Source organism: Hemitrygon akajei, chromosome 4 (genome assembly GCF_048418815.1).
Source record: "Hemitrygon akajei chromosome 4, sHemAka1.3, whole genome shotgun sequence".
Taxonomy (NCBI): domain Eukaryota; kingdom Metazoa; phylum Chordata; class Chondrichthyes; order Myliobatiformes; family Dasyatidae; genus Hemitrygon; species Hemitrygon akajei.
The window spans coordinates 126,322,061-126,348,623 of NC_133127.1; the positions used below are offsets into that span (position 1 = coordinate 126,322,061).

The 26,563-nt window shown below is 42.8% G+C and overlaps 2 protein-coding genes across 2 annotated transcripts in view; one reads left to right on the forward strand and one right to left on the reverse strand.

The window, feature by feature from the left end:
• The window catches only part of ercc5 (excision repair cross-complementation group 5), a 151,898-nt gene that overhangs the window by 48,639 nt on the left and 76,696 nt on the right, over window positions 1-26,563 (reverse strand). Inside the window, exon 11 of the mRNA XM_073041914.1 lies at window positions 215-311. Coding sequence (XP_072898015.1) covers window positions 215-311 — 97 coding nt within the window. The remainder of the gene's footprint in view (window positions 1-214; window positions 312-26,563) is intronic.
• LOC140726624 (homocysteine S-methyltransferase YbgG) overlaps window positions 12,188-26,563 on the forward strand; it is a 30,122-nt gene continuing 15,746 nt past the window's right edge. Inside the window, exons 1-3 of the mRNA XM_073043233.1 lie at window positions 12,188-12,432; window positions 19,774-19,841; window positions 21,672-21,844. Coding sequence (XP_072899334.1) covers window positions 12,283-12,432; window positions 19,774-19,841; window positions 21,672-21,844 — 391 coding nt within the window. The 5' untranslated portion in view covers window positions 12,188-12,282. The remainder of the gene's footprint in view (window positions 12,433-19,773; window positions 19,842-21,671; window positions 21,845-26,563) is intronic.

Sequence of the window (26,563 nt, forward strand, 5' to 3'; positions counted from 1 at the left end):
GAAACTTGAATTTGGGGTCAAGCACTTAATCATCATTCCTTTCTTTCAGAGGAAATTTGGGCCTCAAAAATATGGATTTAATTACATAACTTTAAGACTAAAACCATTTTACTTTCATGCTGAATTTGTGGTCCCAAAGCACATGTTCCTTTTGCCTTCATTAAATATGAGCACAGACATATCCAGCTTCCAAGAATAAAGTAGTAAAGGATACCGACAGCGAGTATTTTTCCTTCAAGACATTCTGGACTGATAGGTTGTCCTGTACACTCCAACAGCTTCCACAGTCCCTGAACTCCCATAGTGCAGCTCTCCGGGGTTAAAATTTATCATTCATCAAAGAAAGAAAAACACTGAAACAACACAAGCAAGAGATGTTTTAGGTTTGATTCATATACTGACAATTTTATTAGAGAGTTATAGAAATCTTCTGTTTAACGTGGAAGATAGTAAATTTATTCTGAACAATAATCACAAAACTACTTGGAATCATTTTTCATAGCAGAACATGCTGAGTTACATTTTAAAAATATCACAGGTCTTTGAGAGGCACATTAAAAATATGGCTAACTTTAGTTTGAATTGTCCTATCCACAAATACAAATAATGCACAATCTGAACAACTGGGTCGGTCAGATAAGTCTCCTTATAAAAGAAGCGTATTTTATACGAGAGTAAGCCATGTTCAACTTAGATCATAAAATTAATAAACTACTATGTGGGCTATGGCAAATCCTACATAGTCAACAAGTATTCATAAAGGATGCGGAATTCCAAACATTCACAATCTGCTGAGCAGTAAACATTTTTTCTTTCATTCCAAGACATCTCTGGGTTCTAAACACTTATGCAATGTGAAAGTGTTTAACCATTTTCTCATCAAATGCATGCAATGCGTTATTTACTTTTACGCACTAAACTGCAAAGAATCTGTCAATTTCAATCAATTCCTTTTCATGATACAACCACCAGAACACAGAAGCTCCACGGAATCAATATAGCGTGGCCTCCAAAGTAGGATATCCATTCTTGGGCATGGGAATTTCTCCACATAAAACTGCACTTAAGAGTGAGTTGCAGAATTGTAACAAGATATCCTTACTGTTCCACTCAAATTTCCCTGGAAAGAAAGTCAAATATTTGCTGTGCCTGAATGCTGACTTTGTTTCATAACAACATATTACAATATCTCATGTACCAACATCGGTATTAAATATTCTGTTTTCTATTCTCCCTACCAAGGTGATAGGCCTGCTCCAACACCCCCAAGACTTCTACTTCCATCTGCCACCATTGGAATGAACACAGGGTTATGAATGATATCAGGGCTTTAAGAGAACATGAGGACAGTTACCTGAACTACGCTTGATTTCCTGTGTCATGAAAATATAGGTACAACCAGTCAATTTTTTAAAATACTTTTTAGAGTTAATAAGTAAAGAAAGCCTGTGACATAGGAGGAAATTTAGAACAAGATGGCAGTATCTTAAAAGTTGGAGGCAGGGCATTTAGGATTGAAATCAGGTAGCACTTTCTCCACACAAAATGTGAAAGTTATGTTAAAATAATTAGATAAAAGTGTTGGCCATTTCTGTGGAACATAAATACATGGATGACTTGGACAATTTTTATGCTCCATATTCCATACAGATCTTTGTAAACAACTTGGGATGAAGCTGAAAGAAACCAAGGGACTTAACATTAGAATAGCACAGAACAAAAGGAGTTTACATGGCCCACTGTGCCATAGATAGAGCAATCTCATTGAACTCATAGAAACATAGAAAACCTACGGAACAATACAGGCCTTTCGGTCTACAATGCTGTGCTGAACATGTACTTACTTTAGAAATTACCTAGGTTACCCATAGCCCTCCATTTTTCTAAGCTCCATGTGCCTATCTAGGAGTCTCTTAAAAGACACTATTATATCCGCCTCCACCACATCACAGGCAGCCCATTCCATGCACTCAGCACACTCTGCATAAAAAACTTACCCCTAACATTTCCTCTGTACCTATTTCCAAGCACCTTAAAACTGTGCCCTCTCGTGTTAGCCATTTCAGCCCTGGGAAAAAGCTTCTGACTATCCACACGATCAATGTCTCTCATCATCTTATACATCTGTATTAGATCACATCTCATCCTCTGCTGCTCCAGGGAAAAAAAGCCTAGTTCACTCAACCTATTCTCATAAGGCATGCTCCCCATTCCTAGTAACATCCTTGTAAATCTCCTCTGCACCTCTGTGGTTTCCACATCCTTCCTGTAGTGAGGCAACCAGAACCAAGCACAGTACTCCAAGTGGGGTCTGACCAGGGTCCTATATAACTGCAACATTACCTCTCAGCTCCTAAACTCAATCCCATGGTTGATGAAGGCCAATGCACTGTATGCCTTCTTAGCCACAGAGTCAACCTGCGTAGCAGCTCTGAGTGTCCTATGGACTCGGACCCCAAGATCCATCTGATCCTCCACACTACCAAGAGTCTTATCATTAATACTATTTTCTGCCATCATATTTCACCTACCAAAATGAACCACCTCACATTTATTTGGGTTGATCTCCATTTGCCATGTCTCAGTTCAGTTTTGCATCCTATCAATGTCCCGCTGTAACCTCTGACAGCCCTCCACACTGTCCACAACACCCCTAACCTCTGTGTCATCAGCAAATTTTAGTAACCCATCCCTCCACTTCCTCATTCAGGTCATTTATAAAAAAAATCATGAAGAGAAGAAGTCCCAGAACAGATCCCTGAGGCACACCACTGGTCACCAACCTCCATGCAGTATATGACCCATCTACAACCAACCACTCTTTGTCTTCTGTGGGTAAGCCAGTTCTGGATCCACAAAGCAATGTCCCCTTGGATCCCATACCTCCTTACTTTCTCAATAAGCCTTGGTGAAATCCATATACTCTACATCTACTGCACTACCTTCATCAATGTCTTTAGTCACATCCTCAAAAAATTCAATCAGGCTCGTAAAGCACCACCTGCCCTTGACAAAACCATGCTGACTATTCCTAATCATATTAGGCCTCTCCAAATGTTCATAAATCCTGCCTCTCAGGATCTTCTCCATCAAGTTACCAACCACTGAAGTAAGACTCACTGGTCTATAATTTCCTGGGCTATCTCTACTCCCTTTCTTGAATAAGGGAACAACATTCACAACGCTCCAATCCTCCAGAACCTCTCCCGTCCCCATTAATGATGCAAAGATCATTGCCAGAGGCTCAGAAATCTCCTCCCTTGCCTCCCACAGTAGCCTGGGATATATCTTGTCTGGTCCCGGTGACGTAGCCAACTTGATGCTTTCCAAAAGCTCCAGCACATCCTCTTCCTTAATATTCACATGCTCAAGCTTTTCAGTCTGCTGTAAGTCATCCCTACAATTGCTAAGATCCTTTTCTGTAGTGAATACTGAAGCAAAGTATTCATTAAGTATCTCTGCTATCTCCTCCAATTCCATACACACTTTTCCACTGTCACACTTGATTGGTCCTATTCTCTCATGTCTTATCCTCTTGCTCTTCACGTACTTGTCAAAAGCCTTGGGGTTTTCCTTAATCCTGCCCGCTAAGGCCTTCTCATGACCCCTTCTGGCTCTCCTAATTTCTTTCTTAAGCTCCTTCCTGCTAGCCTTATAATCTTCTGTACCTCTATCATTACCTAGTTTTTTTTTTAAAACCTTTAGTAAGCTTTTCTTTTCTTCTTGACTAAATTTTCAACAGACTTTGTACACTACAGTTCCTGTACCCTACCATACTTTCCCTGTCTCATTGGAATGTACCTATGCAGAACTCCACACAAATATCCCCTGAACATTTGTCACATTCTGAGACTGTCTGTTCCCAATTTATGCTTCCAAGTTCCTCCCTGATAGCCTCATATTTCCCCTTACTCCAATTAAACGCTTTCCTAACATGTCTGTTCCTATCCCACTCCAATGCTTTACTAAAGGAGATAGAACTGTGATCACCATCTCCAAAATGCTCTCCCACTGAGAGATCTGACACCTGACCAGGTTCATTTCCCAATACCAGATCAAGTACAGCCTCTCCTGTTGTAGGGTTATCTACATATTCTGCCAAGAAACCTTCCTGAACACACCTAACAAACTCCACCCCACCTAAACCCCTCGCTCTCAGGACATGCTAATCAGTATTTGGGTAATTAAAATCTCTCACCATGACAACCTTGCTATTATTACACCTTTCCAGAATCTGTCCCCCTATCTGCTCCTTGATGTCCCTGTTACTACTGGGTGGTCTATAACAAACACCCAGAAGTGTTATTGGCCCCTTCCTGTTCCAAACTTCAACCCACAGACACTCAGTAGACCATCCCTCCATGACTTGACATGACTTCACTCCATGAAGGAGTGGGAATTGCTGGGCGGGGGTTGCGCGGGTCCGGTAATGGCGGACAAGGCGAGAGAGGGATTGAGAAAGAGAGTGGAGAAGGAGCGGGATAGGGATTTGGGATCAGGGGTAGGCAGCTGGGGAGAAATGGATTATTGTGAAGGGAGAAATAAAGGGAATGAGGAGATAGTGAGGGGATGGATGAATGAAAACCGAGACAAAGGGAATAAAAGAATAAGAAATGACAGTGGAGAGAGCTCTGAAAGTGAGGAAGATGAACAAGTTCAGAGAGGTGTTGTCATAATTAGGTTTAATGAGAAGGCTCAAGGACACATGAAGAAAATTAACCCGTTTGTGCTAACAACAACTCTGGCAAATAAGATAGGGGAAATAGTATATGCAAAAGTCCTTAATGATGGTAACTTATTGGTAAGATGTGCAAATGAGGAACAACTTGAGAAAGCACTCAAGCTAAAAGAGATGGGAAAATGCAAGGTGGAATACACAGGGAGGGTGGGAGCATTAAATGGTGGTTGTAAAGAAGTGATCACAGGTGTACCAATGAGTATAAATATGGAGGAGTTAAAGAAGAATATCAAAGGAGGAAAAGTAATGAATGTTCTAAGACTGAAAACGACAAAGGAGGGATTGAAAAAGGAAAATGAATCAGTATTGATTGAATTTGAAGAAGAAAGAGTGCCAAGGAAAGTGTTCCTGGGCTTCATGGGTTACCCAGTAAGGGTATATGTGCCAAAGTCATTGAGGTGCTATAATTGTCAAAGGTTTGGACACATAGCTAAAAACTGTAAAAGGCAGAGGAGATGTGCTAGATGTGGGGGTGATCATGAATATGGAAAGTGTGGAACAGGAGTGCAACCAAAATGCTGCAATTGCGGAGGAGCTCATAATGTGGCATATAGTGGGTGTGAGGTTATGAGACAAGAGAATAAAATTCAAGAAATAAGAGTGACAAGAAAGATCACTTATGCAGAAGCTGTAAGAATGTCAAGAGAACAGAATAATGCTGCTAATGAACAGGGAACAAGAGGGATGCAAGAGATGCAACAAAGAACAAATGACAGGATTTGTATAGACAAAAAGGCTCTAGTAACATTCATTGCAGGAGTGATTAATAGTACGGCTGAGGTAAAGTCAAAAAGTGACAAAATTCAGCTGGTGGTCAAAGCAGCAGTAAACCATTTAGGGTTAGTAGGACTGACATGGGAAGAAGTGAGGGAGAACCTCACTAATCAGTCAAGCCAGGAAGTGTCATGGGTTGGTTAATACTCATTATGGTGATTCTTTTGCAATGGAATGCAAGGAGCTTACTGACCAATAGCCAGGAATTAAAGCACTTTATTAAAGAAATTGTTGTAAAACCGGATGTAGTGTGGATTCAGGAAACTTGGTTGAAACCAGCTTTAGACTTTGTGGTATATGGGTATACAACGATAAGGAAAGATAGAAATCTAGGGGGAGGAGCGGGTTGTGCTACGTTAATCAAGCAAGGTATACCATATAGGATACTGGAAAAAGGAGATGATCAGGAATACATAGTGGTGGAAGTGTGGGAGAGAGGGGAGGGAGTGGTTATAATTAACTACTACAATCCATGTAAAAGGTTGCATTTGGGCAGCCTATTAAGGATACAAGGACAAAACAGACATAAAGTAGTGTGGTGTGCAGATTTCAATGCTCACAACACAATATGGGGGGGATCCGATTACAGATTCAAATGGAAAGGTAATTGAAGATTTGATGGAAGAAAGGGATTTGGTGTGTATGAATGATGGTAGAGGAACAAGGATAAACATTAACAGGAACTGAGTCAGTATTAGATATTACATTAGTGTCTAATATCTTGGCTGGCATTAGTAACTGGGGAGTTTGGACTGCTTTAACAGTAGGCAGTGATCACTACCCAGTTTTATGTTCAGTGGGTGAAAGAGTTGAAGTAAGACCAGGTGGTGGAATCCCAAAGTGGGTTTTTGGAAAAGCAGATTGGGGTAAGTTCCAGAAGTTGAGTGAAGGAGCATTGACAAAGACTGACATTTCTGGAAATACAGATGAATAAAACAGTCAGCTGACTTCAGCAATTATTATGGCAGCAGAAGGATCTATATCCAGGAGTAAAAATGGGATGAATAGAAAACTGGCACCATGATGAACAGAGGAATGTTGTCAGGCTGTAAAAAACAGAAATAGAGCATTCAGGCTAGTTAAAAGAACCCATAATATGCAGCATTTGATTCAATATAAGAAGGCACAGGCAGTAGTGAGAAGAACTATATGTCAAGCTAAAAGGGCAAGTTGGAGGAGTTTTTGCAACAAAATAGGAAGAGCGACGCCTGTGGGAGAGGTATGGGGAATGAAGATGAGGGGAGATAGAAGGGAATGGGAATATCCTGTAATGATATCTGAGGAGGAAACAGCAGTCTCCAGCAGGGATAAGGCTGAGATCATGGCCAAGTTGTTTGTAAAGATAATAGTTCAGAAAATTTGACTGAAGAAGGGAGAAGGAGAAAGGAAAGAACAATGAGTCAATACCCAGGTGTGTTAAACAGGAGGGAAGAAACAGATGATATAATTGATGATCCATTTACTTTGGCAGAAATGGTGAGAGCAATAAAGACATTGAGACCAACCTCACCAGGGAAAAATCTGATATGCTATGTTATGCTAAAAAATCTAGGAGAAGGAGCGCTCTTGAAGTTGCTGCATCTTTACAACAGTACGTGGGAGAAGGGAAGATTACCAAGTGCATGGAAAGAAGCAGTAATAATTCCAATAAGGAAATCTGGTAAGGATCCGTCAAAACCCACTAGCTACAGACAAATAGCATTAACATCAAATATATGTAAGATAATGGAACGGATGATAACAGAAAGGTTATCGTATGAGCTTGATAAGAGAGGAATGCTGGCAAGTTATCAGAGTGGTTTTAGGAAGGGAAGGAATTTCATGGACTCAGTGATAAGGTTAGAGACTGAAATATGAAAGGCCCAGGCAAATAAAGAATCAGTAGTTGTAGTGTTTTTTGACATTGAAAAAAGCCTATGATATGATGTGGAAGGAAGGATTATTAATTAAACTGCACAAGATGGGGGTTGGGGGGAGAGTTTTTAATTGGATTAAAGATTTTTTGTTTGGTAGAAAAATTCAAGTTCGGATTGGATAAGAATGATCAAAACAGTACATAGTGGGAAATGGCACACCTCAGGGTAGTGTGATTAGCCCGTTACTTTTCATCATTATGATCAATGATGTCTTCACAAAGATACCAGTGGATATAGGTAGGTCACTGTTTGTGGATGATGGGGCCTTGTGGAAAAGAGGCAGGAACATGGAGCATATAATCAGGAAACTACAAGGAGCAATTGATGAAGTGGTGGAGTGGGGCTATAATTGGGGATGTAGATTTTCAATAGAAAAAACTCAAAATGTATTTTTCACCAGGAAAAGAATTGAGGTAGGGAAGAAGTTAAGGATGGATGGGATTGAATTAGAAAGGGTTGGATCATTTAAATTTCTGGGAGTTATATTTGATTCACAATTAACATGGGCAGACCATAACAGGAAAGTTGAGGAGAAATGTAAAAAAGTAATAAATGTGATGGGATGTTTGACTGGTAGGGAATGGGGAGCAAGTTGTTCAGCGTTGAAGAGAATGTATGTGGCTTTAGTAAGATCTGTGTTGGACTATGGAAATATAGTATATGGGTCAGCAGCTCGGTATCTTATAAGGAAACTGGATGTGATTCAGGCTCAGGCTTTGAGAGTGTGCAGTGGGGCTTTTAAAACATCACCAGTATCAGCCCTGCAGGTAGAAATGGGAGTAATGCCTTTGGAATTAAGAAAGATGCAATTGATGGCAAACTAATGGGCTAATTTGCAGGGACACAATGATTCTCACCCTGCTAAAGGAGTGTTGCAGGAGTCCTGGGAAAATGGGAGGTTTCAGAAGGGTAAGTTTAGTCGGGCAAGGAATGATATTGCTAAAGAATGTGGAGTGTTTGATCTAAGGACAAGTCCTTCAGCAGTTTATCCGGTTGTAGCTCCATGGAAGCTTGTATGGCCTGACGTAGACTGGCATTTGTTAGAGGTAAAAAGGAAAGGGAAATATAAAACTGATTTGGTAAGTGCATTTAACTGTCATGCGATGGAAAAGTATAATGATTATACTCAGATTTATACGTATGGTGCTAAGGAACCTGAAACAGGAGTAACAGAGTTTGGGGTGGCTATACCATCAAAAGAAATTGCAATCAGCATAAGAACATCTAATAAGTTAGGGGTGTATACAGTGGAGATGCTGGCAGTGTTGGTTGCGTTGCGATGGGTGGAGAAAGCTAGACAAGTTAAAGTGCTGATATGCTCAGATTCATCATCAGTTCTAGCAATTTTAAGGTCTTTTCACTCAAACAGTCGGCAAGACGTACTTTAAGAATTGCAGATCAGGGAGGTCAGGTAAAATTTCTATGGGTTCCAGCACATGTAGGGGTGAAGGGGAATGAGAGGGTGGATGAGTTGGCAAAGAGGGTGTTAAAGAAAGAAAATATAGAAATGCACATTAGTATCAGTAAAACAGAGGTTAAGTGTGTAATCTAGGAAAAACATCAACCAAATGTGGCAAGAAAGATGGGACAGGGAGGGAAAAGGGAGGCATTTATATCAAATACAAAAGAGTGTTACAGGTACTAGGGTAGGTAGTGGATACAGAAGAGAGGAAACTGTGTGGACTAGGTTAAGGCTGGGGCACTGTGCACAAAACAAAACAATGAAGATGATTGGGAAACACCAGACAGGATTGTGTGAGGAATGTCAGGAAGAGGAGTCAGTAGAACATGTAGTTCTGAGTTGCAGGAAGTATGGGATACAGAGAGAGATGATGAGAATTAATCTAAGGGAATTGGGGGTGCAGGAATTCAATAGACAATAGATGCAGGAATAGGCCATTCGGCCCTTGGAGCCAGCACCGCCATTCAATGTGATCATGGCTGATCATCCACAATCAGTATCCCGTTCCTGCCTTCTCCCCATATCCCTTGACTCTGCTATCTTTAAGAGCTCTATCTAACTCTTCCTTGAAAGCATCCAGAGAATTGGCCTCCACTGCCTTCTGAGGCAGAGCATTCCATAGATCCACAACTCTCTGGGTGAAAAAGTTTTTCCTCAACTCTATTCTAAATGGCCTACCCCATATTCTTAAACTGTGGCCTCTGGTTCTGGACTCCTCCAACATCGGGAACATCTTTCCTGCCTCTAGCGTGTCCAATCCTTTAATAATCTCATATGTTTCAATCAGATCCCCCCTCATCCTTCTAAATTCCAGTGTATACAAGCCCAGTCGCTCCAATTTTTCAACATATGACAGTCCTGCTATCCCGGGAATCAACCTCGTGAACCTACACTACACTTCCTCAACAGCAAGAATGTCCTTCCTCAAATTCACATTAAAACGGTTGCTGGGCATGGGTGAAAGAGCACAGGTTAGAGTATTTTTAGCTTTCAAGTCAAGTCACTTTTATTGTCATTTCGACCATAACTGCTGGTACAGTACATAGTAAAAATGAGACAACTTTTTTCAGGACCATGGTGTTACATGACACAGTACAAAAACTAGACTGAACTATGTAAAAAAAAACAACAGAGAAAGCTACACTGGACTACAGACCTACACAGGACTGCATAAAGTGCACAAAAACAGTGCAGGCATTACAATAAATAATAAACAGGACAATAGGGCAAGGTGTCAGCCCAGGCTTCGGGTATTGAGGAGTCTGATAGCTTGGGGGAAGAAACTGTTACATAGTCTGGTCATGAGAGCCCGAATGCTTCGGAGCCTTTTCCCAGACGGCAGGAGGGAGAAGAGATTGTATGAGGGGTGCATGGGGTCCTTCATAATGCTGTTTCCTTTGCGGATGCAGCATGTAGTGTAAATGTCCGTGATGGTGGGAAGAAAGACCCCGATGATCTTCTCAGCTGACCTCACTATCCGCTGCAGGGTCTTGTGATCCAAGATGGTGCAATTTCCAAACCAAGCAGTGACGCAGCTGCTCAGGATGCTCTCAATACAACCCCTGTTTCTTAAGGGGTACAGGTTTTTTTTTATAGGATATGATGGATAAACAAGAATAGGGTACTAGGGTGGCCAAAAATGAGGATAAAGTGTAGGTTAGGGTACGTGTGTGTGCGCGATTGGGTGAAGGGATTTAGAATGTGAGTCTATCGCACACTCCGGAGCAGAAGGTGGCGGTAATGCACCATTAAGCTGGGTGCCAACCACCGTAAAACAAGATGGAGAGATGCCTACATTCTGGGAATTTGTCCAATATGCCCTTCTTTTTCCTTAGGAAGGACATCCTTCACTGTGGTTTTTATGTAACGCGCTGTAAAGGGTCACTGCCAATGTAACGGTTATTCTGTAGCAGCAATGTTCGGGTTATGGCTGGAGATAACAGGATTGTGGATGCATGTTAGCCAATCAGGATTCTGTTGCCATGTCTTGTGATTCTGGAAGCCAGAGAGAGGGAGAAAGGTGAAGAGAGAAGACGCGAATGGAAAGATTTGGTAGCCCGCCAGACGGGGTGGACTCCGAAGGTCAGCGATGAGCGGAGGAGACCGATGGTGGAAGAAGGACCACTGAGTGAGCTCCAACTTTATGCGTAGTCTGTAAATAACATTCAGGCCCTTTTTCGTTTATATTTTGTTTTTCTACTAACCATATAATCAAAGTAAGAGTTATAAAGCTTAAGTGTTGACCGGGCAGGGGGTTATCACCCCCTAGATTAAGCCGCTAGGCGAAGCGAGTGTTACATTTATTTCTGTCCAGAAAAACAATAGAGACTTATCTACCTTCATCCTCTATCCCACTAGTTTCCAAATTAAATGGCTTACTCTCTTCCTTCTGTGACAGTCACAATTCCTCGCTCCTGTCAGCATTGCAGAGGAGTCGCTCTCTGTGACAATCACCTCCAACACATCCCATTACCCATACCAGTCTGCGCAAGGACAGGAAATCCAATGTCTGCATGTTTAACTACTCTTTTCCCACTCTTTTTAGACGAAACTGCATTTCTTTCCTCTCAATCTAATGCACAAGATTGAAAAGCAAAAATAAAACTGCAGACATATAAACAAAACTCTACTAACTGAACTGGTCAAGAGGAGTTCATTTAGAGAAGAGTTTCAGAAATGACCTTTTGTTAAACATATTCAAAGTTGCAGAGGCAAGCGGTAATGGGGAATTCTAAGGGTGCGATGAAGAGAGGGAGGTGGCGCAAACAGCGGTGCTACCACATTGAGAGAGGTTAGTGATGGTTGTTAACGTTGATAAACCATTTGAAGAAATACAAACGTACTCCAGCTTCCGGCTACCTGATTATTTACTCCTGCTGCCATTCTCATCTCACCTTCAGCCTCGAAACTAAATTTAGCACGTAGAGAGATCCGGAGACCCTCTCGTTTTTAATTTAATTCATTTTTTTTACCACTCCCAAGGGTTCATTTCTTGCTTCTCAACTCGACCCATTAATCTTTCTTGTTTGTGTTACAGCATGATCTCCTTAATTTCTTCACCTCTCTTTCCCCTCAACTCTATCATCCATTCCTCTAACTACCCTCACTCATTCTCCGATCGTTACTAGCTGTTATGAAAGCCGGCGGGCCTATAACATTCACGGGCTGACTACGGACAACCCCAGTGCTCGCTCGCTCGCTCGCCCAGCGCCACGTCCTCTCGTCATCCATGAACTTACAGAAGGCGCTTTGCATCCTCAACGCCGGCAACTGAGCAACAAACAACACTCCCCGTTATCAGAACAAGAGGTGATCGAAGGCCGACAGGATTGTCATCGCCGAAACACATTTACCTCAGTCTCCGCCGCCTCGACCCGCCCATCAACCTACCCATGATTGGTCATCCCCCGACCCCGGCTCCCCAGAGCATCGATCTATTGGCTGCAAGGAAAGCCGATCAAGTGATGGCAGACCGGAGTGAGATGACGATAGTCGATGGCGGGTTGGCGACGGAGCTCGAAGCTGCGGGGCTGAACATACAGGTGGGTGGATGGAGGGGAAGCGCGGGGGAAGATCTGAGAGATTGTCACACGCTTTATATATTCTCCACACCGTCTTCCCTCCATTAAAGGGCGTGAACCTTGACCTCGGAAAGGAATAAACAACCAGAATACGTTCGATTCAATGCTTCTGAACCTGGAACATTCGCGATTCCCTTACTATTTTCTCTGCCTTTCGCAATTTTAAATATCAATTAAGTCTGCATTGTTTGGAAAAAAAAGTAGTTCAGGCTCTTCCATAACTATAACTTTTTAGACTGGCTGTGTTCGTAGAAATCTCCTACGCAGCCTCTCCAATGCAATCGTTTTGTTTTTTTTGGAGTATGGTGACCAAAATTGTCCTCTGCGTTAGCTGCAGCCTAATATTTTAGAAGGATCTAATCTGGCTGCCTTGTTCTTGTCTTCTTCAGCTCACACAATAAATGTAGCTCATTATCTGTATTGCTATCACAGAAACAAATAGGAGCAGATGTAGGCTAACAGGCTAAGCCTGCCCTGCCTTTCCTTCTATGCATGGCTGATTCGTGCTGGTCCCAACTGTTCTTCTGGGCCAGTTCACCACAACCCTGATTTTCTCAATTTTTCAAAAATGTAGCTATCTCCAGCTTAGATATTTCTAATTATCTGTCCTCCACAACCCCCTGGAGCAGGGAATTTCAGCGGATCATTGATCACTGAGTGAAGATATTTCTAGACACATCAGTTTTAAATGACCAGCCACTCACTAGTGAAACATCTCAACACCTTAAGATCTTAAAGGGAAATTAAAAATAAAATTTTAAACTTTAGATATACTCAGCAGTTTGTGCATCATCTGTGGGAAGAGAAACAGCTAGTGTCTCAGCTTGGACACCCCCACATAAGAATTCAAAAGGAGACAAAAGAAGCTCGTTAAGCTGTGGTGGGGACACCAATGTGTCTGATAGGGTAAAACCAGAGTGACCTTGAGAAGAACAAGGTTATCTAGTCAATGAGTGAATGGGAGCAGTTAGAGGCTGAGAACATAGACAAAGTAAGATAAACAAAAGAGTGGGGGAGCCCACTTGGGTCCATAGTCACCCTAGACTGGACTGCCAACACAGATGCCTTGTGCAGGAAGGCACAGAGTCGACTGTACTTCCTTAGAAGGTTGGCGTCATTCAATGTCTGTAGTGAGATGCTGAAGATGTTCTATAGGTCAGTTGTGGAGAGCGCCCTCTTCTTTGTGGTGGCGTGTTGGGGAGGCAGCATTAAGAAGAGGGACGCCTCACGTCTTAATAAGCTGGTAAGGAAGGCGGGCTCTGTCGTGGGCAAAGTACTGGAGAGTTTAACATCGGTAGCTGAGCGAAGGGCGCTGAGTAGGCTACGATCAATTATGGAAAACCCTGAACATCCTCTACATAGCACCATCCAGAGACAGAGAAGCAGTTTCAGCGACAGGTTGCTATCGATGCAATGCTCCTCAGACAGGATGAAGAGGTCAATACTCCCCAATGCCATTAGGCTTTACAATTCAACCGCCAGGAGTAAGATATGTTAAAGTGCCGGGGTTGATTGTATTTAATGTATTTAAGTAAACTACTTAAGAACTTTTTAAAAGCTATTATTAATGCTTTTTGAGAGAGTGATTTAGATGCATATCATATTTTTACTGAGTTAAGTATTGTATGTAATTAGTTTTGCTACAACAAGTGTATGGGACATTGGAAAAAATGTTGAATTTCCCCATGGGGATGAATAAAGTATCTATCTATCTATCTATCTGCTATATTACGCTTTCAAAGATAGCTCCCTTTCCTATCTCCCTGAAACTGTACTAGCTCTTTTTATTCATACTATTGGGCTTTAGAATAACGAGGCAGAATATAAGATATTGTCGATCTGGTTTGCTTAGGCCTCACCCTGGGACTGGAGCCAGCCCAAACCCCGGACCCTCTGCGGGAGTCTCCTCGCTCTCCCACCTGCTTCCAGGTGCAAGCTTAAATCCCCAGTGCTCCACAGGGGCCTTGTGTCTTTTCCCTTTGTCACAGCATCCCATCCTCCTCTGATCTTCCCATTTCCTACACTACCCTCAACCCTTCTCTCATCCCATTCCCCAATGAGTGCCCTTTTCTCACCATTTTAACCCCTCTCCAGCCCTTACTTCTTCCCACATGCCATTTGTTGGAGATGGGTTGAAGGGCTTCCGTTCCAATCCCAGCTGTGCCTTTACCATCCCCTCTATTCTCCCTCTCTGAAGCTGAGCAGCCTGTCCTCAGCTTTATATCCTTGCACCTACACCTCAACAAGTTCAAAGATTGTCATGATTCTATCTCTTCTTTCATCCCTACTGGTTCTGTGTCTGTTTCTTTGACAAAGTGTTCTCACCCCCATCACTGATTAGTCTTCCTCAAATGTTCAACTCTACTTTTCATTTTAAACACCTCCTTTCCTTTTATCCTCCTGACCTTATCATTTCCAATTGTTGATGTGACTTTGAGTTCTGTACTCACCTACTCCAAATTCAGCTGTTCTGAAAACACAATTCTTTACTGGGAGAAGGTGAAGTGAAGAGCTGGAAAGTTGATTGATGAAAGAGATAAAGGGCTGGAGAAGGGGAAATCTGATCAGAGAGGACAGAAAATGATGGAAGGGGGGAGGAGCGTCAGAGGGTGATGGTGGGCAGGTAAGGAGAGAAGGTGTGAGAAGGAAATAAGAATGGGGAATGGTGAAGGGGGAGACATTACCTGAAGTAAAGAAATGGATGTTCATACTATCAGGGTGGAGGCTACCTAGATAGAATATAAGATGTTGCTCCTCCAAATTGAGTGTGGCCTCATTGTGGCAGAAGAGGAAGTCATGGGCTGCCATGCCGTAACAGGAAGTGGAATTGAAATGGGTGGCCACCGGGAAATCCCACTTTTTATGGTGGATGGAGTGAAGGTGCTTGACGAAGTGGTCTCCTGATTTACCTCAGGTCTGATCGTTACGCAGGAGGGCACAGTGAGAGCACCAGATACAGTAGATGACCCCAGCAGACTCACAGGTAAAGTGTTGCCTCACCTGGAAGGACTGTTTGGGGCCCTGAATGGTAGTGAGGGAGGAGGTGTAGGACTTGTTCTGCTTGCAAGGCCAAGTGCCAGGAGGGAGATCAGTGGGAAGGGACAAGGGGGTCATGTAGGGAGCGATCCCTGGGGAAAGTGGAAAGAGGGGTGGAGGGAAAGCTGTACTTGGTGGTGGGATCCCACTGGAGATAGCAGAAGTTATGGAGAATTAAGTGCTGGATGTGGAGGCTGTTGGAGTGGTAGGTGAGGACAAGAGGAACCCTGGTGTGGTAGCAGGAGGATGGGGTGAGGGCAGATGTGTGCAAAGTGGAAGAGAGGTGGGTGAGGGGAAGGGAAGTCCTTTTTGAAGAAGGAGGGCATCTCAATTGTTCAGGAATGAAAAGCAGATGCAGCGGTGGTGGAGGAACTGAGAAAAGGGATGGCATTTTTACAAGTGACATGGTGGGAAGAGGCACAGTCCAGATAGCTGTGAGAGTCAGTGGGTTTACAAAAGATAGGAGTAGATAGACCGTCTCCGGAGATGTAAGTAGAGAGACCGAGAAAGGGGAGGGAGGTGTCAGAAATGGACCAAGTAAATTTGAGGCCAAGGTGGAAGTTGGAGGCAAAGTTGATGAAATTGATGAGCTCAGCATGGGTGCAGGAAGCAGCACCAGTCATCAGTGTAGTGTAGGAAGAGTTGGGGAGTGATGCCGGTTTAGGCTTGAAACATGGACTATTCCACATAACCAACGAGAAGGCAGGCATAGCTGGGGCCCATGCCAGTGCCTATAGCTACAGCTTGCACTTGAAGGAACTGGGAGAACTGAAGGAGAAATTGTTGAGGGTGAGGACCAGTTCTGTCAGACGGAGGACAGTGGTGGTGGAGGGGAACTGTTTGGGTCTGTTGTCAAGAAAGGAGCGGAGAGCTTTAAGGCGTCCTGATGGGGGCTGGAAGTGTATAGGCTCTGGACATCCATAGTGAAAATGAGACGATCAGGGCCAGGGAACCAAAGGTAATTGAAGAGATTGAGCGTGTGTGAAGTGACATGGATATAGATAGAAAGGAACTGAACCAAGGGGGATAAAACAGCCGAGATATGCAGACAGGAGTAGGCAGAAACAATGGGTCTACCTGGATAGTCAGGTTTGTGGATCTTCAACGGGATCCCACCACCATCTTTCCCTCCCCACCCCCACTTTCCACTTTCCACAGGGTTTGCTCCCTTGTCCATTCGTCCCTCCCCACTGATTTTTCTCCTGGCACTTAACTTTGCAAGCGGAACAAGTGCCACATCTGCCTCTACACCTCCTCCCTCACTACTATCCAGGGCCTAAAACAGTCCTTTCAGACCTGTGAGTCTATTGGGGTACCTACCGTAACCGGTTTGCTATTGTGGCCTCCTATATATTGGTGATACCCAATGTAGATTGGGAGCCTGCTTCGCTAAGCACCTTCACTCCATCCACCACAAAAAGTGGGATTTCCTGCTGACCACCCATTTCAATTCTCCTTCCCATTCTATTCTGACATGTCAGTCCATGGCTTCCTCTTCTGCCATGATGAGGCCACACTCAAATTGGAGGAGCAACATCTTATATTCCATCTAGGTAGCCTCCAACATGATGGCATGAACATTAATTTCTCAAACTTCCAGTAATTCCCCCCCCCACCATTTTCCATTCCTATTTCCCTCTCTCACCTTATCTCTTATCTCCTCACCTTGCCCATCACCTCCCTCTGTTGCTCTTCCCCATTCCCGTTCTTCCATGGTCTTCTGTCCTCTCCTATCTGATGCTTCCAACCTGAAGGCATGAACATTAATTTCTCAAACTTCCCCCCCCCCCCCCACCAAAACTCTTTCACCATTCCCCATTCTTGTTTCTCTCTCAGATCTTCTTCCCTGCCCATCATCTCCCTCTGGTGCTCTCCCCCTTCCCTTTCTTCCATTGTCTTCTGTCTTCTATCATATTCCCCCTTTTCCAGCCCTTTTTCTCTTTCACCAATCAATTTCCCAGCTCTTTATTTCACCCCGCCCCTCTCCTGGTATCACCTACCACCTTGTACTTCCTCCTCCCCATCTTCTTATTCTGACCGTCCCCCTTCCTTTCCAGTCCTGATGAAGGGTTTCAGCCTGAAAAGTTGACTGTTTATTCATTTCCATAGAGCTCCCTGGCCTGCTGAGTTCCTTCAGCATTTTGTGTGTGTTGCTTATCCCTCAACTCTATTTTGTAGTCCTTGTTCAATCCCTGTCCACCTACATCTCCGCACCAATTTGACAAATTCTAATTCCCTGCTCCCAATGTCTCATCAGCACCATGTCTACCTAGTCCACATGCATCTCCATAACCCTTGATACTCTCTGCTGCTTTCTGGAATGTAGATCCAACCAGTTTCCTTCCTCCAATACACTTAACTGCCTTGCAAAATTTGTTCTTACTCTGAACAACTTCTCTTAATTCCTCTCACTTTCTACAAATCAAAGGTGTAGCCAAGGGCCTTCCCTCTGCTTGCCTTTTTGTTGGCTACATTCAACGGACCTTGTTCCAAACCTACTGCAGCACAACTCCTCAGCTCCTTTGCTGCTACGTTGACAACGGCATTGGTACAGAGCTTGTCAATTTTATCAGCTTCACTGCTATTTTCCACCCTGCTGTCAAATTCAGTTAGACCATTTCTGAGACCTCTCTCCCCTTCCTGGGGAGATAATCTATCCACTGACATTTACTATAAATCCACTGACTTCCATAGCTGCCTGACTTGTCTGTTGTAAGGGCACCATTCCTTTCTCTCATTCTTTTCTATCTCTGTCACATCTGTTTCAAGATGTTTTCTGTTTCAGGCCATCTGAAATGTAGTTTTCATAAACCATGGCTTCTCCACTGTGGTTGATGAAGCCCTAACCTACATCCCCTCCACTTCACACGCTTAGCTTTACATGCCTCCCCTAGACAGACTGTTAGTAGAATTTCCTTTGTCTTACCTTCCACCCTACCAGTCTCCATATGGCACATTATTCTTAACCTTTTCTACCAGTAACCACATGATTCCACCAACTGTCATATCTTCCCCTCCCCACCCCTTTCTGCAGGGACCACTGTATCTGTGTGAAACCCTGATTTACTAATCTATTCCTGTCGACTGGCACTTCCCCCTGCAATCATAGGAAGAGCAACACCTCTCCTCTCTATTCCTCCTTCACTCTAATCACCCCTTCCAGGTGAGGCATTACCTCCAACTTTATCTATTTCAAACTGTGCTGGCATTATGACTTCCACTATTAAATGTTCCCAATAGTGTGGATTGCAAATGCCTCTCATAACCAAGTCCAGCTTCTGGCCTTCACATGTGGCTTGGCTACCAAGCCTGGTGGAACCATTTCTACTGCCAGGAGAAGGGGCACAGGAGGGTTACTGCCTTCAAACCAGTCACTTTGGGCAGATGGGGCTCGGCGGCCGTGGTTGGCAGCTCATCTAGGAGAATGATAACTGTAACCTCAAACCTTCGTTGCCTTACAGATTACCCACTCATGGGGAAGGTTTTGGGAGTAAATGGCATGGAGAAATCCAGAGTTAGAGTCCTCACAACAGTCCGAGGTTGAGTTCAACACTGGTTGGCAACTCCTGCGACACCACTTGGTGCAAACTGTATCAGTTTCTGGCATCTCTTTGGATTCATCAGTTGTGTGGAGAGAGGGAGCCTGCTACATGGCCAACAGTTTGCTCTCCATATAATACTGCCCTGGCTTGCATATCATGTAGACAGATAGGATGCAATATCCATGGTCGGTCAATCCAGTGGAGGGCCTCTCACTTTATTCCCTTGTATCAGTACATTTCCCTTTGTACCTTTTAATGTAAAGTGACCTGCTGCTCAATTTAAGCTTTCTTTCACTTCCTATCTCATTCTGCCCATGATTATCACAGGCAACATGCCATGCACAACATACTATGACACAGCAATCTGCTTTTGGACTTTTATAATCTAGTTTATGTTTAAAAATCTTTGTGTGTCTTTTTAATTGAAGATTTTGAATAAACTGCCTTTCATTCACTGCTTTTGATCCATAAAATATACTTTTTCTGAAATTTCCTAATCTGACAATGAAAGCTACAGTTTGATCTCACTGCCTCATCAGTCAATAATCTGTAACCCTTATTGTGAAAAAGAGAAGCACTGCTGTACCCTGTTTTGTAGCCTGTGGGCAGGCATTTTGGAATTGGGTAGTGGATGTATGCATGTTGAAGTGAATTTCATTATAGTCCTTTGAGCTAGCAGCTCAAAGAAATGTACTTTAATAATCAAAGCTTTTATCTGTGATAGGGTGATCCATTATGGAGTGCCAGAATATTGCAAACAAATCCACAAGCTATCAAAAATGTGCATGCAAGGTAATTTGATGCAGCAATTTTTCTTTTTTCTTTTGAAATGTTTACTTTATTTTCAATATTTTTAAAAAAAGTACAATGAAATATATGAGCACATGCCTTATCTACACCGAGGCCCCTGTACAGGTATCCATTGTAAGTGCTTGAGAAGAACAGTAAGTACTAAAGGAAGCCTACCTAATTCCTTTCTCTTTTGCACATGCACATTTGAAATGGAAAGACGCAAAATAAGCTTTAGAATTGGGTAAGGCTGAATTCAAAGGGATGAAACAGAGGTCAATCAAATACTGAACAGTGTGTCTTCAAGTTGTGAACATTAAGATGGTCTGTTTTCTATTAAATTGTAAGGCCATAAGATACAGTATAGGACCAGATTGGGCCATTGAATCCACTTCACCATTGAATTATGGCTGATTTTATTTTCAACCCCGTTCTCCTGTCTTCACTTGTAATTCTTAATCCTCATAACAATCAAGAACCTATCAGTTTCTGCCTTAAGTACTTACAATGATTTGGCCTCCACAGTCTTCTGTGGCAACAAATTCCACAGATTCACCACCCACTAGCTGAAGAAATTTCTCCTCATCTCAGTTTTAAATACTGTTTATACTGAGTTCACTAAGTCATTTTCTAAAACTACTTTTGTATTTAAAGCAGTGATTGTTATCTTGACTCATGAATAATTGATAAAAATTGAATATCTATAGTTATTCCTCAGTTCTCTAAAGGTTGGAAATATATAAGGGGTTTGCAGTAGTTTAGCGGTTAGCACAAGATTATTATAGCTCAGGGTGTTCTGAGTTCAATTCTGACGTCATCTGTGAAGGAATCTGTACCTCCTCCCTTTGAATGCCTGGGTTTTCTCCGGGTGCTCCAGTTTCCTCCCACAGTCCAAAGGTGGTTAGTAGCTTAATTGGTCATTGTAAATGGTCCCGTAATTAAGCTAGGATTAAATCAGGGATTGCTGGATGTCGCGGCTCGAAGGGCCTATTCCATGCTGTATCTCAATAAATAAATAAATTAACACTAATTTATTAAGCTGATAAAGCAATGAGCTCCTGTCTGAGCTGTAGATGATACTATATTAACAGATATTTTAAATCCTCATCCAGTTCTGTTAAAAGTAGAGGTTTGTATACAACAGTGATCTTTAAATAAGGGCATGGGAGATATTGAAGTCTTAAAATGCAGCAGTAATATTGAATAAAATAGCTACAAGAAGAGGTGCGCTGTTCGGTAGCTCACTCTAAAAACATTATAAAACAAAGGAGTTAAAGAAATCTTCAAGATTAACGCTTGTATATCATGTAAGTTGTGCAATGCAAAAGTTAATTTTTACTCTGTAATTGTCTGCTTTTTGACAGCAAACAGATCTAGAGAAAAGTTCCATCAGAAGATTTATTGTCACTTAGTGAACAATTTTTCTCCAGTTTAATGCTATGACTAAACACAACTAATTTCAACTCCTGTGATTGTTAGCCAGTTTACCAATATTTACTAGTGGTACTGCTTAAACATTAAAAATCACCAATTCGGGATTAAAAGTCAAAAGATCCAACAAGGTAATTTTCCCAATTACCCAGAAAGTTCACATGATTTACTCATTAAAATTAAGGAATGAGTAATCTACTGTAACACACACAAAATCCTGGAGGAATTCAGTAGGTCAGACAGCATCTAGAGAGAGAAATAAACTGTTGACATTTTAGGGTGAGACCCCTTTATCAGGACTCAATATATTGTGCTTCAACTGGTAACAATAGATCAGTTTACTTTGAAAATAAATTACGAATCTAATTTCAACTTTAAAATTATATTAATTTTCCCTTCTAGTTACCTTTGGCATGGAGCTGATGTCATCACTACAGCCACATACCAGGGGAGTGTGGTAGGATTTATGAAGTACCTTGGTTTGACACCAGAGGAGGCAGACCAGCTTTTGCAGTCAGGAGTACAGCTTGCCAAAGAGGCCGTTGCTGAGTTTCTGGCAGAATCCGGAAGCGTGGGTAACTTGTACAGTAACTTGTTTGTTTTTACTTGGGGGATAATACAACAACTTTCATATTTTTTTTAGTTTTGACAAAATATTATGCAGTAGACTGTGTTGAAATTTTGCAATTTCTTTCTAAACAGACTGATATGTAAACATGTAATTGTAAACCTTTTAGGCAGTTGGTAGTAAACATGTTTGTAAAGTAACAATATTTAGGTATATAATTTCCTAACAATGTTAAATTTATCAATGTTTTATTGAATTTTAGCTATTAATAATATCTCTTATTAAAGCAGAATTTTTTTTTGCGATGCTTTATTTTTGATCAAGTGACATTAAGGAATGAAACATTTCTGATGCCCACCCCTCTAATGATAAAAATTTAATTAGTTTGGAGATGTGGATATCTCCCATTGCTTGCAATGTCATTTGAAAGCACATCAGGTTTTTAAAAATATATATAGGATGTGAGAATGACTCAAAAAATAAGGTTTTGTTCTCATATTTCCCCAGAAATAAAATTCCTTCACAAAATATCCTGTAGTGCAATCACAACAGGCAGTATTCCTCATTCACTGTACCTCAGAATTGAGTGCATTCAGTTGTATGTTGACAATACTTGAGGAATGTTTGTGTTGAAACATGAGTGAAATATGTGAGAGCTTGTTAAACAGGCCCAGCCCTTCAGTGTCCAGAGGTGAGAGGTTTCTAAACTCCGGTCTTTTCTTGCCGAACCTTTGTGGTGCCTGCACAAAACTTCAGTGCAATGTCCTTAGAATGTGCCTGTTAGCATTATAATCGATCTGCCAATGTATTTCTGTGCACTAATGTGCATCTTTCACTTTGTTGATGATTTCCCCGCCGTCAACATGGCGTCAGGCTGCGGTCTCCATTGAGGTCGTAGCTTGGTTCCTGGGACAGAGAGATGAATTAGGACTGAAGTTAGGGTTTAGGGTCAGGGATGAGGGGGAGTTAGATGTCAGGCTGGTGTCTAGCCTCCGCTCTGCGTTCGAAGGCCAGTGTGTGGACATGTGACAAAGGAAATCTGTGGATAGACATTGGGCTAGTAGGCACTATGGGCAAAGACCAATGAGGATGAGGAATTATGATCCTCCAGGTCAGCGAGTTCCCCTCCATGACATGCCCCCAGGATGGGAGGTCTGTGTGGGCAGGAGGCACAAAGGCCGGTGGTCTCCAAGGTGTGCGAATCAGCAAGTCTGGAGTTTGAGGCCTAGGGGATGGGGTCCCATTATTGACAAGTCCTGAATTTGAGGCCTGAAGTGTAGGGGTCCTGTCATTGGCGAATCCTGGGATTGATACCAAAGATCAAAATCTGAAGGTCGATCAGGAGTCCAGAGGTTGAGAACTGATGGCTGAAACTTTGGGTCTTGATTCAGCAAATCCATTGGGGAAGTCAGAGACGTGGTGTCTGCAAGTCTTTGAGTCCACTGGAACCTGGAGGCTCAGAGGTGGCCTGTCCTGGGACTAGAAGATTGTTTGTGTGTGTGTGTGTGTGTGTGTGAGTTGGGGTAGTGGGTGGGTGGGTGGGAGGAGAGGAACTTGTGTTGCTGTGTTCTGTTGAACAGTATGGGCATACTATGTTGATGCTGGAATATGTGGCAACCCTTGCAGGCTGCCCCCAGTGCATGCTTAGTTACTAACACAAGCAGCATATTTCACTGTATGTTTCAATGGACATGTGATAAAAGTTTAAACAAATAAATAATTAAGTATGTTTGTCTCTGCATGCCATGGAAAAGGTCATAGAGCACAGAGTCTTGAGTCATGTTGCTTGAGATGAATTGTGACAAACACCTCTATATCTCTTTGTAGACCATCTTGGAAACTCTGTTTCCTATCCACATCTGCAGATAGACTCCTTGTGTATTTCCAGCATTTTCTCTTTTTATCGCAGTTGTATTCAATTCTGGATTTCCTCCCCAAAGCTCATTTGGGAAGCATGTTCTTTGTACAATATTATATCAATTGTTCTTAAGTAATTATATATCTGAACAAGATCTTTCTGCCAAGTACAATACAGGTTTTGACTCAAAAGATCCCTTGGCTTAGAGCAAACTTGATTTGACTGGCAGAGAACTTGGATGGGATCTTCTAATCCACCTTCAGTGGTGAGATGGGTTGCCAATTTATGAGTACTTCCCTCTCTCTTCTGCTTGTAGATGAATCTGATTATGTACTTTCTCGTGGATTTTCATATGCTGGCAGCTAGAGGCACACATAGCATTATATACTTCCAGCAAGTCTGGCTTCACTTAATCCCACAAAGTACAACTTGGCCAATATGCTTTTGCTTCTAAGAATTTTATTGTCAAAGTTCAATCCAGAGTTGGTGGCTGACCTAGATTCTCCTATTTACTGTAATTCAAACACCAGTATAAAATACAGGATGTTCTGGAAGCCATGCTGTCTGAGGTCTCCAAATTGCACAGATCAGCCAGGAGGGATTTGCGGATCCTTTGTGCTGTATATTTGGCTGTGGGATATTATTGAGCTGTCCTCTTAGCTAAGGCTACCAATTATAGAGGTAACACTGTGAACTTCACAGAATATGAACATGACTCATCCTGCTCCATTGAACCGACTCTGGATTGGAAGATGACCTTGAAAGCAAAGAGCTTCTTCTCTTCTTGGAGTTCCATTTCCTTAGTCACCCTGATCAAATGCAGCAGGAACAGCTTCAGTAATCTTTCCTGGAGCTGATAAAATTCCCTCTTTCTTTATCGCAGTTGCTGAACACCTTTGAAGATGAAGAACTTCTTAATGTTTACCTTGATTGCTTCCTACTGGTGCACTGGGGAGTTAAGGAAAGGTTCCACGGTTCTCTAAACTGTTCAATACTATTTAAGTTCCTTGGTATTTCCTGAGCTTAGGTTTACTCCAGCAGAAGGCAGTGCCTGAGGAGAATACCACTGTGATGTTGGATTTGTCAATGAGTGCTTGGAATGGAGAGGAAACATATCTGGGGCCAGGTGTAACCACCTGGATTTCACCAGGGTTACTGAGGATATTGCAGAGCTCAGCATCGTTTACCACTTCCATCAGGACCCTGAAGCAACATCTAGCCTGTTGTTGATTCTGCCAGGTCATCCAGCCGTATTGATGATAAGGTCACCAGATCAGGACATCGTCAACATGAGTGAGAACTGCTAGAAAATGACCAGCTGCTTGTTCTACAGAATTGGGGTGTAGATAATGATTACCTGAAGTGAAGTATTTGTATTTAAAGTCAAACTTAAGTTTATTACAAAATATGTATACTCGCTAACAAAAGAAAATCTGCAGATGCTGGAAATCCAAGCAACAGACACAAAATGCTGGAGGAACTCAGAAGGCCAGGCAGCACCTATGGAAAAGAGTACAGTTGATGTTTCAGGCCAAGACCCTTCTTCATCGGGACTAGAAAATCAGAGTAAGAAAGTGGGGGGAGGGGAGGAAGAAACACAAGATGATAGGTGAAGACAGGAGGGTGGGGAGGAGTGAAGTAAAGAGCTGGGAAGTTGATTGATTGGAGAGGACAGTAGGCCATAGAAGGAAGAAAAGGAGGAAGAGCATATGAGGGAAGTGATGAGTAAGGAGATGAGGTGAGGGAGGGAAATGGGAATGGAAAACGGTGAAGGGAGAGGAGCACTTGGTGGTGGGATCCTGTTGGAGATGGTGGAAGTTATGGAGAATTATGTGCTGGACATGGAGGCCTGTAGGGTGGTAGGTGAGGACAAGAGAAACGCCATCCCTGGTGGTTGAGGGTAGTGTTGATGATGGAGGAAGGAAAGCCACTTCTTTGAAGAAAGAGGACATCTCCTTAGTTCTGGAATGAAAGCATCATCCTGAGAGCAGATGTGGCGGAGACGGAGGAATGGAGAGAAGGGGATAGTGTTTTTACAAGTAATAGGTTGGGAAGGGGTATAGTCCAGATAGCTGTGAGAGTCTGTGGGGTTATAATAGACATCAATAGATAAACTGTCTCCAGAGATAGGGACAGTGAGATTGAGAAAGGGGAGGGAGGTGCCAGAAATGGACCAGGTAAATTGAGGGCAGAGTGGAAACAGGAGGCAAAGTTGATGAAGACGACGAGCTCCACATGGGTGCAGGAAGCATCACCAATGTAGTTGTCAAGGTAGCATGGGAAATGTTGGGAGTGATATCAGTGTAGGCTTGGAATATAGACTGCTCCACGTAGCCAACAAAAAGGCGGGCATAGCTGGAACCCATGTGAGTGCCCATGGATGCACCCTTGGTTTGAAGGAAGTGGGAGGAGCCAAAGGAAAAGTTACTGAGAGTGAGGACAAGTTCTGCCAGATGGAGGAGAGTGCTGGTGGAGGGGAACTGGTCGGATCTGGTGTCTAGAAAGAAATGGAGTGCTGTGAGGTCTTCCTGTTGGGGGATGGAGGTGTATAAGGACCGGATATCCATAGTGAAAATAAGATAATTGGAGCTAGGGAACTTGAAATCATTGAAAAGATCAAGACTGTGTGAAGTGTCACAGATGTTGGTAAGAAGGGACTCAACCAGAGGGGATAAAACTGAGTTGTGGTATGCAGATATTAAGTTCAGTGGGGCAGGAAAAGGCAGAAACAATGGGTCTACCTGGACAGGCAGTTTTGTGGATCTTGGGCAGTTGAGGGGTGAGGGAACTATGACGTTGGTGGCAGTGGATGGGAGATCCCCAGAGTTAATAAGGTTGGTGTTGGTGTGGGAGACAATGGCCTAGTGC